The 15,609-nt window shown below is 39.4% G+C and overlaps 1 protein-coding gene across 1 annotated transcript in view; it reads right to left on the bottom strand.

The window, feature by feature from the left end:
• The window catches only part of ABCG5 (ATP binding cassette subfamily G member 5), a 27,097-nt gene extending 12,296 nt beyond the window's left edge, over positions 1-14,801 (bottom strand). Inside the window, 8 exon segments of the mRNA XM_042468018.1 lie at positions 938-998; positions 1,000-1,068; positions 2,226-2,365; positions 4,710-4,842; positions 6,321-6,419; positions 7,415-7,551; positions 9,844-9,965; positions 14,746-14,801. Of these exon segments, the coding sequence (XP_042323952.1) occupies positions 938-998; positions 1,000-1,068; positions 2,226-2,365; positions 4,710-4,842; positions 6,321-6,419; positions 7,415-7,551; positions 9,844-9,965; positions 14,746-14,801 (817 nt within the window).
• Between the last annotated feature and the right edge of the window lie 808 nt (positions 14,802-15,609).

The following is a 15,609-nucleotide window of genomic DNA, read 5'->3' as shown; positions in this document are numbered from 1 at the left end:
CCATCCCAAGCCAGGCTGTCTGGGCTGCCACTTACATCACTGATGACGTGCAGATAATTGACATGCATTTTGAAGCAGCACAAAGTAGTGGGGATAACAACCGTGCCAAAAAAAGAAATGATTACAAGGGGATAATGAAAAGATCCATTTTCATAGTGGGAACAATGGACCTTTTGGAATCAATTTACCAACATGGAGCGAAGGTGAATCAGAAACCGGTTTAAATGTAAGTGGTAATGAGCCCAAAAAGGGTTTGCTAGCTTCTCAGAAATAAAGGCTGCATCTGTACTCCAGAAATAATGCAGTTTGACACCGCTTTAACTGCCATGTCTTAATGCAATTGAATCATGGGATGTGTAGTTTTGTGAGAGATATTTAGCCTTTTTGCTGTCTGAGAGCTCTGGTGCCACAACAAATGACAAATCCCAGGATTCCATAAAATGGAGCAATGGAAATTAAAGTGGTATAAAACTGCCTTATTTTTATAATGTGGCAGCAGCCTTCTAATTTCTTGGTTGCAGTCTCCCTTTTGATCAATGACTGAAAGCTGTCAACTTGCATTATTTCTGCAGAGCAGATGCAGTCAGCATGAGTCAATTGTTGCTGCCTTGTGTTGTGGACACAGTTTGATATAAAGATAATTAAGGTCAGGATTCCAAGGAAGGTCTGCAGTAAGATCCGCCCTTGTTTGTCTTCCCTGTGGAGAGAGAAAGATTTATGCTAGCTCCAAACTAGCATGGATGGCGAGTCTGATCTTGTAGCTTCATGGTAAAATGATGAGGCATTGAACATACATTGGATCCAAGGCCATCTCTGAAATACTCCATTTTGGAGGTCACCACCACCAGTAGATCTTCCTGAAAACATGCACCCATGACCAGTTAATTAATTCCAAACTTTTCCAATCAGTTTCAGAACCCAATTTAGAAATGCTTACCATAAAAATCAAAAGGGCTGGAATGTTCAGGACACGTATAGCCACAGCCACTAAAAAAATGTGATCATGTCTGATGGGCCTCCACAGAAAACCAGTTCTCCAAAACTCATGATGCAGATTTGATCAAAAACCTTGGCAGAAAATAAAGACAAAAATGTATCAGTGTGCAAAAACTTCTAATAAGAAGAACAGGATACTGAGAAACAGTGGTCAGAATCCTTGCTTCTTTCCAAGCCTTCTCTACCAAGACCTTTGGAGCTCATTATTAACATTTTCTGATAAAATGACAATGAAAAGTCTATGAGTTGCATCTTAAAGGCTACCAATTTTCCTTTGTCATAAGTCTTTGTGGATGTTCATTCGGAGGCATTTATCAGATACATTCATCTGAAGAATTGGACTGAACTCCATAAAAGGGTTATGGTTGTTCTTGTTTCAAGTAACTTATATGCCTTTTGTCTCTTAGAAATTCCTGTCAAACAAATGCCCCACACATTTGTGTGGCACATCTCTTGTACCACCAAAGTAGCCAGAGTATTCTTCTGTGTTCACATGAAGAGGCTACTCCATATGCTTCAGAGTGGCTGGTTTGGAGTGAGGGTCTCCAATAAATCTGGCATTAAATCTCTCACGAAAAATAAGATACTGTCTTACCCTATTTATAGATATCTCATGGGGGTATACAATAAAATCAATATAACAAATTTTTAAACAGTGTATATAATTCTCTGTTAGCCCCCAAAGGAAGAGTGGGAAATTAAATTAAAAGATTAAAAATTTATTAAACAATGTAACAAGATTAAAAGACAGATTAAAACAAATTAAAATAATTTTAAACAATTTAAAACCATGTATATGCAAGTGTATGAAAGTCAACTTGGAGTAGTGGTTTGAGCATTGCACGATGGCATTTTGTATAAAATCAACTAGGCTTCAATTTTAATGAGCAATCATATTTTTATATGGCATCAGAATGATAGCAACATTTGTGCCAATCAGGCCTCTGATTTTCGTTCCATAACTGGGGTGCCACAGCAGAGAAAGCCCTTTCCCATGTCCATCCACAGTGTATTGAACTAACTGGTGGGATACCGAGGAGGACCCCTCTAGCACACCCTTGAGCATATATATATATATATAGAGAGAGAGAGAGAGAGAGAGAGGGAGGGAGGGAGATATGCTTCTTCAATGCTATTTAGTGCTTCAAATGTCATTACCAGCATCTTCAATTCAGATTGGAAACATATTAGGCAACATCATACTAGGCAATATCTTTGATGCCCCTTACCTGAAAGAGTTCTGATCGTGGTTGATGAATTGTAATAATCACTATTCTCCCCTTATGAGCAAGCTCTGAAAGCAGCGACACAATGTGATTGGCTGTCATGCAGTCCAGACCTGTGGTGGGTTCATCTAGCAACATGATCTCTGTGAAAACAGTAAAAGTGCTTGACAGCTTGGCTAAGGGACTATAGCAGGGGTAGGCAACCTTTTTGAGCCGGGGCCAGATTGCTGTCCCTCAGACAACTGGGGGCCGAACTCAAAATGGCACCCGGAGCGGCGTGGAAGCCGTGGAAGGGGCAGCAATCGGCGGCAGGACCGGGCTGGGGCTGGTCCCAAGGCCTTGCTGGGCCGGATCTGGCCCATGGGCCGTAGGTTGCCAACCCCTGGACTATAGGAATGGACTACATACAGTATTAGCTCAATAAAAGTGAGGTTCCCAACTCTCTGTTAGCCCCCAAAAGAAAAGTAGAAATTGAGGGCTGGGAGAGGGTTTAACACTTCTCTCCTGCAAATCTTGCCATTCTCTTGATTACGTCTTCATGTCCACCCAGTCTTGAGCACAAAAAGACTGTGATATAAAACACATCTGAGCTTCTCTGGAGGAAATTAAGGGGATTTTTTTAGGAAGAAAACCAATGTGAGCAAGGGTAAAGAGATTGTGTGTGTGTGTGTGTGTGTGTGTGTGCGTGCACATGCGTGCATAAGTGTGTGTGTGTTTTGGAACGTTTTAACTCGCAAATACAATAAAGCAAATACAAAAAAAATGCAAACAAAATTGACAAAAAGACCAGGACTAGGGATGAACACATTAACATAGTAAGTTGTCCATATGTCCAAACAGTGGTGTTACGCCCTTTAGTGTAACCCAGTGATTGTGCCCCGAAAGGAAGCCAGGGGACGGAGTGTCCCACCCTCCCTCGCTCCCACTGCCTTGCTTGCCTGCTCCCCCAATCAGCAATCCTCCTCCTAGCCAGACCACTGCTGGAAATAGTGCCATGGCCTCCAGAGGTCCTGTTCAGAGTCTGGTGCAGCTGCCGTGCCAGACTCTGAATGGAAGGCACCGCCTCTTACAAGTGACCACTGCTGAAAGGGATGGCACTGCAGCCTCTGGGGGGCATATTCAGAGTGTCATGGCTGCTGGATGAGCGAGAAAGGGAGGCAATGCCCTTTCTTGCTCACCCAGCAGCTGCATCATCCCATTGGATGTACTACCCTACTGCATGTACACCCATGTACACCCCTCACCTACTGCATCCGCTAGAGACTCCTCTGTGACTGAATGCCTGAATCCAATGGCTAGACCCAACTTGAATAGACCCATTGAAATCAATATAACTTATATAAATGTTGATTTATCAAGTTCCCATTGATTCAATGTGTCTACTTCAGTTGGGACTACTCAGTGGATCTAGGTCACTACATGGAGGGGAAGAATTGAACTTTGTCTCCTAATACTTTCCTCCGGTTCTTGAATTTCCACTAGTTAGTGTGAAAATAACAGGGCATTCCACCCTAAGCAGACTTTTTCACTTTTTTTTTTTTTTTGCTAATTCATTCTTTCACCATTCTTTCAGTATTTTCCTGTATCTTAGAACTAAAGTGCTGAGATTTACTTCCTACAGAACTTGAAATGGAACATTTTCATAATTGATTCTTTCTTTTGAAAGTGAGGAATTTGACAATCATCTTGAATGATCCTAACACAAATTTAATATAATTGGCTGGAATTCATGATTGCAACTACAAATGTGTAACCTAGATTTATACATTCGTATTTATGATCCCTACATATTCAATCATATTTTATTATTTTGTTACCTGAGAAAGAAGTATTTCCCTATGAGTAGGACGTAAATCTTTAACTGTATCTGTGTTGCATGTGGGAATGGACAATTATAATACTTTTCTCCCTTTTGCTGGAGAAAATGAATAACTTTCATTTAGCATTCTCCCCATATTCAAACTTCCTGACATGTTATGGATGCTTTTTTCATTAGTGATTACTTTTATGCTGTCAATATAATCTTGATGACCAAATTGAGGCTGTCCAGACTCAGCTCCATCCTATGGGTGTTGTAACACAAGTACACTGAGATCCAGCATGAGATTCTGAAGGGCTTTTGACAGGATCATTGAATGGGTAACTTCTGGCATAGCCACTCACTCAGTTTCCCCAAGTTATTCAAAGGCCTGGATTATTATTCTAAATCATTTGCCTAAATTGAGGATTAGTCATTGCAAATCTCACCAACATCCAAATTGAGATTGTAGCTTTTCCTGTGCTAAATCTCCAGCAGGTAGGGGAGGGCACTCTGAGCTCCTCCTGAACTTTAATGAGCATCGCTAGATTAAGCCTCTGTGACAGATGAAAAGTTCTAATAAAAAACGTCGGGGAGAGGTGGGTGGTAGGTGTGTGTACCAAGTGACAGTCTAATCAAAAAGGACAGGAGTATTTGTTTTCTTCTGAAAAGCTCAGTGCCGTACTCACTGGGATCTTGTAATAGCTGTGCTGCGATTGAAACACGACGTCTTTCCCCATCAGAAATTCCCCGAAAAATACGGCTTCCAATTACACTGTTACCAACGTGACTGAGATTCAGTTCAGCCATAACAGCATCAACCTGCAAAAACAAGGACAGTTTAGGAAGAACCTGAGGTGGGGATTGTCTGTCCAGCTGCTACTTGAGCATCCATTAAGGGCTATATATATTTTTTAAAGCAACATAAAACATTACCCAGAATGATGGAAAAAAACAGGCTGGGGAAAAAAAAAAGAGTCTAAAATATAAAGGTGCCATGATACAAAATGGGTCTGAATGAATCATTAAGCTATTATCTGAATAGGGCATTCATCCAGATGGTTCTGATTTCGAGGACAGAAAGCTCCTGTAGTGAACTCTGTTTAATTCTCACAACAGCTATAATCCACCAGGTGCCCTAGATGAGGCATTATTTTCCATCCTTAGCCTGATCATTTGCCTTAATATTGACCTGTTATTCAGAGTTATTATGTGGATTACCCTGATAATATCTGTAAAATACTTTAAAGCACGGTAGGGATGCTCAGTATAAATATAAATGATCTCTCCAGCTCAAAGATGCAGAATGTCTCAGCACAAACAAGGAGGGACATGTGTCTTACTTTATAGAAGGCAGTCCTCTATTTGAAGGGCTGCCAGAGGACAGTCAAGGCATCCTCCTTTTGAAAAGCTGCCCAGGCTAAGTCTGGTTTGAAGACAAAAGAAGTATAACAGGAGAAGGGACAGACCTTAAAGTTGCCCATTAAACACTGGTGCCGGGACATATGGCTGAGGAGGTACATAGCCCATCAGAGTTTTCCCCACTATAGTGAGATATAATATATATCTATTGTAATTACAGCAATTATTTCTAAATTTGTGTCTCTACATTTAAATTAGCAGGCAAATCTTGATCAATTTATCCATTTTTTAATTGGGGTGATGTGTACCTGGCAACTCTAGCTCAAATTGGGACTAGTATGGCCATTCTTCTAAAAAAGAGCCATTTACTATCCCTGCAAAGGGAGCAAGTTTCTTCTATTTCCTGAGTGGGTAGGACCAGGTCTAATGGTTTGAAGTTATAGGAACATAGCCTTTGATTGAACATTAGAAGGAACTTCTTGACGATAAGAGCAATTTGGCAATGGAAGTAATTGACCAGAGAGATGGCGGGATCTCCTTCAAAAAGACTCTGGACAACTACCTGATGGGATGGTTTAGCTAGAAATCCTGAACTGAGCAGGGAGTTGGAATTGATCACCCATGAGGCCCCTTCCAATTCTATGATTCTATGAAAATGTGGTTGTTGTGTTATATGGAAGAACTATAAAACATCTCTTTATTGCTTACTGCAAAGAGTGCATTCAGGTGCTGTCTGAACCATTCCCTTAGATGGGAAAAATGGTGCACTTATTGTAGATATGTTTTCCTTGTAAAGGAAGGTTGCTTTGCCATTTCGTGCTGAACTACAGGTAAATTTTAATGGGCTTTAAGGAGCAATTGAGCCAGCTTAGAGATGTAATTTCCCACCCAAATATTTAATCTTCTAGAATATATTGTACAAGTTTAATAGTACAAACCTTCTTTTTTATCAAGTCACTGGAGCGCTTCTGGAGTGCTAGCAAAGCAACGTAAGTCAAACATTCTTCTATGGTGAGGTAGCTTAATAAGGTCTCATTCTAAAACATAGAGGGGGCAAAACACAGCAATGTTAGTTTCTATAGTTTACCTAAATGTACACATCCATTGACTTCTGTGAAGTAAATGCTGTGAAAAAGGATAGCATGTAAAGTTGAGATAAATGAATCTGCCCACTTCAGTTTCTCATGCTGCTGCCACACTGATTGAAAAGTCCCAGATTTTGTTCCTGTTCTTTCCAATTTTATACCCAGTCAAAATAAACCAATCTAAGGAGCTGGTATAAAAAGTCTCTGATTATGCCAGGAACTGACAGAAAATAATCTGAGATAAACAAAATATTTATTTATTTATTTATTTAATACTCCGCCTTTCAACTAGGACAGACCCTAAAGCAACTTCCAGTACAACTAATTAAAAATGTTTATAAAAGGTTTTAAAACCAAATTACAATCACCACATTAAAACATTATAAAACTGATTGAAAATCATACAATTTGTATGGAACTCCAAAATAGGATTGGAAAGTACAGGAACAAAATCTGGGACTTTCTTATCTTTTTAATCAGTCTGGATACGATCTTAAATCTGTGCTTCCCAATTACCTCATCACTTTAAGTTGCACCCATAATTCATATGTATGTTTCTCCTAATATACACATTTTTCTTTGAAGGTTTGCCCAGCTGACACGTTTTTCTACAAAGATTTGTCTATTACATGCATTTTTGCAAGATTTTTTCCTTAATATGCTATTGTGTTGATTTTTCATCAATATATACATTTCTGTGCATAATTTACTCCCCCAAAATTAAATTATCCCAGTACAGCAAACTGTGCTGTCATACACTGAAAAGGACAAACAGTGAAATATAACTTCATTCCAGTTCATATACTACTGTATTTTGGGAGTGTGTAAGCTGAACAAATTTATCATCCATCCTTACATTCAGCAATATTATCTGTCCTGTAATTTTGATAACTAAAATACTACCCATGTAAATGCAACAGAAAATAAAAAGCAAAAAACCAACCAACCTGGAGAACATAAGAAAAACATTTCTGAAATTGCTTCTGTCTCAGCTCACGTCCGTTGACATAAACCTGGCCAAGAAAGTTTGTCTTATGGTTCAATCTTCCAGCTATGGCATCCAACAGAGTTGTTTTTCCAGATCCTAATGCACATTGGGAAATTTAATATAGTGATATACTGAATTCACAATAAAAAAAAAAACCAGTTGCTTAAGGCTTGTGATCATCCATAGCACTGCCAGCATTTGAACCAATCTTTGCTAGCTGCCCTTTTAACAGCAGTTTGATCTGCAGCACATAGCAGGTGCTAAAACATTTAAATCCATGCTGTGAAATGGTTCACCTGCTGATTTCTGAACTTCAAATCTATGCTGAAGGCACAAGAACCTGCAGTGCTTTTTTCCTAAGTGGACAATTGGCAATATCAGACACAGTTAACTTGTGAAAAATGTCGCACACCTCAAGAAAGAGCCTGTAGCTGCAACTATCATTGCCATTTGCTTTGCCACAGCTAAATTAGTATTTTTCTGAACTTGTTGACTATAACAATGAGAACATGTCCAGCCCACTATACTCCAATATAAATCCAATTCTTAGTTTCAATTAGAGTTGCTCCATAGAGTGGGAACTTGGTAATATTTGAAAGGAAGTCATATTGAGGAGGGAGCAAGCTTGTTTTCTGCTGCTCCGGAGAACAGGACCCAGAACAATGGATGCAAGCTGAAGGAAAAGAGATTCCACCTCAACATTAGGAGGAACTTCCTGACAGTAAGGGCTGTTTGACAGTGGAACACACTCCCTTGGAGTGTAGTGGAGTCTCCTTCCCTGGAGGTCTTCAAACAGAGGCTGGATGGCCATCTGTCGGGGATGCTTTGATATGGATTTCCTGCATGGCAGGGGGTTGGACTGGATGGCCCTTGCGGTATCTTCCAACTCTATGATTCTATGATTCTACGATTCTAAGTCCACTGACACAAGTTCCAATGGTTCACTGGGTTGACTCCAGTTGGAACAGACAACAGGATTTAGGCTTTGACCAACAACTGTCAGCTGAGGTCAGTATGGGATTTTAGGAGGTAAGCAAGGGTGAACCTGTTTAATTTTTTTTATGGAAGACCACCAGGAAAGAAAACCAGGAATATTCAAGTATGGCTAGGAATGATTTCTGCCTGAATTCCTGTAGTGCAAATGGTGCCAGTCAGAGTTGGCATTACTGGCTACATGGTCCATTTATCTGACTCAAGACAAGGCCTCTTCCATAGACACCAACAGTTCACAGACAAAAGCTGGAACACGTGGCCAAATCAGAATGTGGTCCAGATGGCAAAAGTAATCCTCTGTTGTTCCACTTTTCCCAGTTTCTCTCTCCTCCTCCTACCTTCACCCTTTGTCTTCAGTGGATGCAAACTGAGTTCAAAGTGCAAAAGTAGTTTGCACTCAATTAATTCAGTTTTAGTGGACCAAGAATCTATACTGTCCAACTGCCTCAATTTGGCAGGACAGTCATTGTATAATCATCTGTCACACCACTTTTCAGCTGCTTTTAAAATGTCCTCGTCTTTGTTTCCCCACAGTCTCCCTTCGTTCTCTGGTGTGTTTTTTTTTTTAATTGCTGTAAATTATTAACTGCAGGGGACAAAGGAAAGGAAGGGGGAATCTTGCCCTTCTCTGCAGGTTCAGGCAAAAGCAAATTGCTGCAGCCTCTCCTAGCTTTGGTGATCCTCCTCAAAAACAAACAAACAAATAAATAAAATTAATAAAATGTATTACTAAAATTAATAGAAATAATTAATACTGAGTCTACTGAGAGGGACAAGATTTTGTCCCTGTTATTATCTCCCCTGCTCCCAGAGTTAATTAAGTGCAAATTATTTTTGCACTTTATACTTAGGTCGGAAACACATGCAGAAATAGTCCACTTTTGAGACTGCTTGGACTGCCCTGGCTCTGTGCTAGGGAATTCTGGGAACTGTGGTTTTGTGAGATGTTGAGCCTTCTCTGTCAGAGAGCTCCGGTGCCACAATTAACTGCAGTACCCAGGATTCCCTAGCACTGAGCCAAGGCAGTTAAAGCAGTCTCGAACTGGATTATTTCTGCAGTGTGTTTTGGACCTTAGTTTGCAAGAATTGAAGACCAAGTGGGCAAGTGAGAGGAGGCGAGAGAAACTAGGACATTTTAAAAGCAGCTGGGGGGGAAAATGGAACAACAGAGGATTAATTGGGACAATCCTTATCAAATCAGGATAGTTAGAGTATGGACAATGCCACACACTTTGATATGTATCCCAAACATTATTCAGAATAAAATCAAATTACAACCTAATTAGAAATCTATCTGTTAACCACACCTTTCTTCCCCAAATATTTGCCCCAGGACCCATGGAATTGCACTATAATTGGACATTCAGTGCAGATGTGTAGGAATATGCTACTTACCAGAATTCCCTAAGATACCCATAAGCTGACCACTTTTGATATGAAATGAAACATCCTTGAGAATCTGTCTGTTCCACTTCTTATTATATGATGGAATATTCCACCAAGGTCCCACACGTTCCCTTTAAAAGAGGAAAGAAAAATAAAAATGTAACAAGTTAAGAATGTGTTTAAATGTGCCTTCAAGTTGACCAACTTACGACAGCCCTATCATTGGTTTTCTTAGCAGGATTTGCCAGATGGGGTTTGCTATTGCCTTGCTCTGAAGCTGAGAGACTGTGATTTGCTTAAGGTGGGTAAAGACCCAGTGGACCTTGATGGCAAAGCAAGGATTCGAACTTTAGTGTCCCAGTGTCCCAGTCCAACAGTCAAACCACTGCACCACTCATTGCTATTGCTACATTACTCTCAATCTTATTCTCATCGTCATCATCACCATCTACTTTGAAATTTAGTAATGAATTCAATAATGTGTTCAGAAGCAGAAACTTTGAAATAGGAGGCTGGGTTAAAAAGGAAGGTGAAAGGGCAACCAAGAAAGAGCACAAAGGCTGCATCTGCACTGCAGAAGTCGTCTGTTTTGACACCACCTTAACTGCCCTGGCTCAATGCTATGGAATTCTGAGAACTGTAGTTTGTGCTGGCACCAGAGCTCACAACAAACTACAGTTTCCAGGGTTCCATAGCATTGAGCTAGGGCAGTTAAAGTGGTGTTAAGACAGACTATTTTTACAGTGCGGATGCTTCACAGGAAAACTTATTGATAGTTTATTTACATTCAGCCATTTTTTTTATGAGCCCCACGAGGCTAGCCAGTTCATTTCTTGCATTCTCCCCAGTGATCCTCATAAATTTTATTCTGAAAGACATTGCCATCAAAAATTCACTGGCAAATTGCTAAATGCACTATATACTCGATGGGAAAAGGAACATGATGCATTATAGTCAATGGAAAGGTCAATACCACAGTTGTCATATAAATTATTAGTCATCATATTGATTAAAGACAGTTTAAATACATTTGAGGTTCCTTTACATAAAAACATATGTGTAATAATAATACATTATGTATGGGTGGAAAGATATCATTTGTTAATAGTGAGTGGTGATTTCAATGAATTTTATAATCTTTAATGAGGAATTCATTTTAATTAAAGTCAGTAATAGTAATAGTTTGAGTGTTGCAATATGATTCTGGAGACCAGGGTTTGATTCCCTGCTTATTTATTTATTTATTTATTTATTTGGGCAAATCACATGCTCTCAGTTTCAGGGAAGGCAATAGCAAACCTCCTATGAACAAATCTTACGGGAGGAAAAAACTCATGGTAGGTTTGCCTTAGGGTCACCATAGGTCTGAAACGACTTGAAGACACACAACAACAACAACAACACATATGTAGCCAGTTATTATGCATTCCTATTGTTGTTGTTGTGTGCCTCCAGGTTGTTTTTGACTTATGGAGACCCTAAGGCAAACCTATCATCGGGTTTTTTGAAGCTGAGAGTGTGTGACTTGTTCAAGGTCACCCGTGGGTTTCTATGGCTGAGTGGGGAACTGAACCTTGGTGTCCAGGGTCGTGGTCCAATGCTCAAGCCGCTACACCAGGGGTAGGCAACCTTTTTGAGCCGGGGGCCGGGTTGCTGTTTATTATTTATTTTTTTAAATTTTCTTTGAAAACATCACATTTTATCAAATTTTCACTTTAACTACATGAAATTATTTATATGTAAACACATTTATTCTGTGCATATGATATTGTAATTTAAAGGTATCATTTTAATTTTGCTAGTTGTTTATGTTACAACTATTACCACTACAGTCAGTGATATATGGGAATTGTGATTTATGAGTAGTATTAATGCAAAACACATTGCTAAGGCTTCTGTATGGTGTGGTGTGGGAGGAGGTCAATGGAGTGTGTGTGATACCATGAGTTACTGCACCGAGTGACACCAACCCTAGTGATGGCACTGGCTCATGGGGAAGGTATATATTTTGCTATATGTTGAGCCTCTCATATCTGAAATGCTTGGAATCAGAAATGTTTTGGGCTTTGGTTTTTTTGGGGGATTTTGGAATACCTGTAGCTGCATAGACATACATAATGAGATATCTTGGAGATAGGACTCAAGTATGAACACAAACTGTTTCCTATACATCTTATACATGCGGGTGATTTTATGCACTATTTTTTAATAATTTTGTGCATAAAACAAACTTTGTTTAAATTGAACCAGAAGAAAGCAAAGGTGTTATAATCTCAGCCACCCATGAAGAAAGTTTGGGTTTTCAGAATATTTTGGAATTCCAAACAAGGGAATTCAACTCTTGTACCAGAGTTGGAAAATGTGCAAACTGACTGGAGAATTGTGACAAAGATGAGAAAGTGCTCACACTTACATACAGGTCTGAATGTTCTCATTCAAAGGTTTTCAATGAACATCTAAAATTTACTGAAATGGTAAGGTATGAATTGTCTGACACAAAAATATTTTATGTAGCATTGTAGCACCTTTGAGATTAACTGAAAGAAGTTGGCAACAAGAGCTTTTGTAGACTTACGTCTGCTTCCTCAGATGCAATTGGATTTAAGTCCACGAAAGCTCATGCTGCCAACTACTTTCTTTCAGTTAGTCTCAAAGGTGCTACGAGATTATATTTTGTTATGCTAGTCTGATTGCACAGACTAATAACATAGCTGTATCTTTGAATTCTATAAAAATACTTTGTCTTCCCAAAAAACAATTATTTCAACCTAAATATCCATTAATGTGTGCTTCCTGGTTTAGTAAATTCGGTAAAATTTATAGAAGAATACTTTCTGTGCAATTAAATAATGTAGTATAAGTGCTACACATTCTTGTTCACACAATGTACTCCCACCGCTGACAGTAGTTCAATCAGAATGAACATTGGAAATTTCTTATACTTTAATCACACAAGTTATTAAAGTTTCTTTTGTATACGAATATGCAGAAATCCATGTCTTGGCAATGATATGTCTGCCACACCGATATGTTATTTTCAGGGGCAAGAGGGGACATTAAAATGGAAACAGCATTTATGAAGGCTGTCATTTCAGGTAACAATAAAGCAGTGTGCTATGTAAAGAAAATAGGAGTTTGATTTCTCAAATGCTACTTAAATTGTGCAAAAGTAAAATCACAGTGGCATTTAAGTTATTTCACATGTGGTATTAACCAAATGGACACCTTTCCACTTCTGGTTTAGTTGGTTTGGTTTGTGGTATGAGCCAGAGGTTTGAGCATTGGACTCTGGGCTCTGGAAACCAGGATTTGAATCCCAGTTTGACCATATAAACCCACTGACTAAACCATGTAAACCCACTCATGTCACACTCTCTCAGTATTAGGGGATGGCAATGGCAACCCCCCTCCAAACAAATCTTGCCAAGAAAACTCCATTACAATGTCACCTTGTGTGTTGTGTGCCTTCAAGTCCTTTCTGACTCATGGTGACCCTAAGACAAACCTATCAAGGGGTTTTCTTGGCAATATTTCAGCAGGAGAGGTTTGCCATTGCCTTCCCATGAGGCTGAAAACATGTGGCTTGGCTCACGGTCACCCAGTGGGTTTCATGGCCTAGGTGAGAATCGAACTCTGGTCTCCAGAGTTATAGTCCATGACTCTAACCACTACACCATGCTTGCTCTCAAAGTCACTTTAGGGTTGCCATAAGTCAGAAATGACAGGAAGGGACACAACAACAACAACAACAACAACATATATTTGACAATGTGTGTGGTGCCCAGGAGATTTGAGAACCAAAACAAACAAACAAACAAATAAATAAATGGCTCTTGGGTCCAAAAAATTTGCCCATCCTTTCATTATTTATATATTTCTTACACTGTTGCAAAATTGTGATTAAATGCCAGATCTATTTATCAGCAGAACACATACTAACTGACAATTCTGCTTCAAGTAAAGCAATACAGAGCAGGTTAAAAAAAAAACCCGCTCATTACTTTCAGTCAATTTGGGTGTCAGGCAAAAATGTTTATACACTCTCCATTATGCAACCAGCTGGTACCTAGGGCAAGAGAGTGGCTCTAACAATGCTGACAGAAGTCCTGCTGAAACACAACTACAAGTGTACTGAAATGCTCCACTAGCCATGCATTCAGATCCAACCACAAAGTGGCTACTCTCTCCACTTATGACAGGGCTAAAGGGAAAGAGTGAGAATCTTCAAGGAGACAAATTAATATTTGTAAAAAGATTTCCCTTTAATTATGAATTTAAACACACTGGCTTACATCCAATATTGCATGAGCAGACATCTGCTCCTGCAATATTATTTCCCCCTTTCTTTCTATTCTTTGTACAGTGCTCCCTCGGGTTACGAAATTAATTCGTTCCGCGGCTAATTTCGTAACCCGAAAAACCTTCGTAACCCGAATTGCCATAGGCGCTAATGGGAAAAAAAGCCGCGGCTCTGCCGCGGCTCCATTTAAAACAGCGCCGGCGTTTTTTCGTAACCCGAAAAAACGTTCGTAACCCGAAACAATAAATCCCTATGGGATTTATTCGTATCCCGAAAAATTCGTAAGCTGGGTAATTCGTATCCCGAGGTACCACTGTACTTCCTCCCACCCCCAGATTTGCTCTGGATGGCTCCCAACTAGGAGGGCTAGTCTAGCGGATCACGTTGGTTGCAGGGAAAGGGGAATTTATTCTGCCATTGATGTCTGCCCAGTTGGGTCACTGTTGGATGTATTCAGAAGCCAAGTACTCTGCTGGAATATTCAAAAATTAGAAAAGGCAGCATACAATTAATTTCAGCTCTGCACATTATTCCAGGATGTGTGGATCAGGGCAACCCATACCATAATTCACAAAGATGAAATTAGTCAAAATAACCTTCTATTTACTTACCTGACTGCATAAGATACGTTCAAAATACTGAGACAGTTGTTCGGTATTAAAGCCATCTCCTAGTGAGTTCAAGTTTCTTTGACAATCTGATAAATAATATAGATGAATTCTTCGTAATGATCACTTCGGCACTGTTAAACTAAGCCATTCAGATTGAAACTCAATTGCTCTGCCAGTATATTTATAAAAAGAGCCTGCAATTGTGTTGTTGCTTCTCACTTTTACAAAATGAGATGATGGATCAGTCATAACCACTATCTGATGAACCTTTAACCGGAGTTTGTTTCATAGTACAATGGTAGCAACAATATTTCACAACCAGGTGTGGTCTAGGTGTTTTAAGGTTAGTCTCTATTACTTTCTTGTCAACTGGAGATGGTGATTAGACGCTGAAAAGAGAAGAAAGAACTACATTTTGCAGGAAAGGAGGTGGAAAAATAATAACCACAGCAAAGCAGGACACAATGGAAATGTTTCCAATGGGACACGCTTTGGGGGAGGAGGAGTCTCAGAAGGTAAGTGAAATTTAAGGCTGAGCCTCAGAAGCGTGAGCAGCCAGGAAGTGAATTTAGTGGAGATTGAATGTTAAAAGTGTGATGATAATCATGTGAACAAAATCAAGAAATAAAATGTTATCAGCAAATGTCATTTTTTTTTAAATTTAGGAAATAAACAATGGAGTTTTATGCAAAGAAGATGCATAAAAATGTCTGAATTAGCACACCAACATGTTAATGAGTTTAAAGAAGCCATTGATGTACTAAAATAAACCTTCTGTGATTTCTCCCAAGTTACCACCTTGATTATTGAAATTTAGATTGTAACTCTTGGAGATGGAACATTTTGGCTGTTACTTTCCTCTGC

This window comes from Sceloporus undulatus, chromosome 1 (assembly GCF_019175285.1).
Source record: "Sceloporus undulatus isolate JIND9_A2432 ecotype Alabama chromosome 1, SceUnd_v1.1, whole genome shotgun sequence".
In the NCBI taxonomy this organism is placed as follows: Eukaryota; Metazoa; Chordata; class Lepidosauria; order Squamata; family Phrynosomatidae; genus Sceloporus; species Sceloporus undulatus.
The sequence above is the reverse complement of the archived record's forward strand: the minus strand, read 5'-3'. Positions and strand labels throughout refer to the sequence as shown.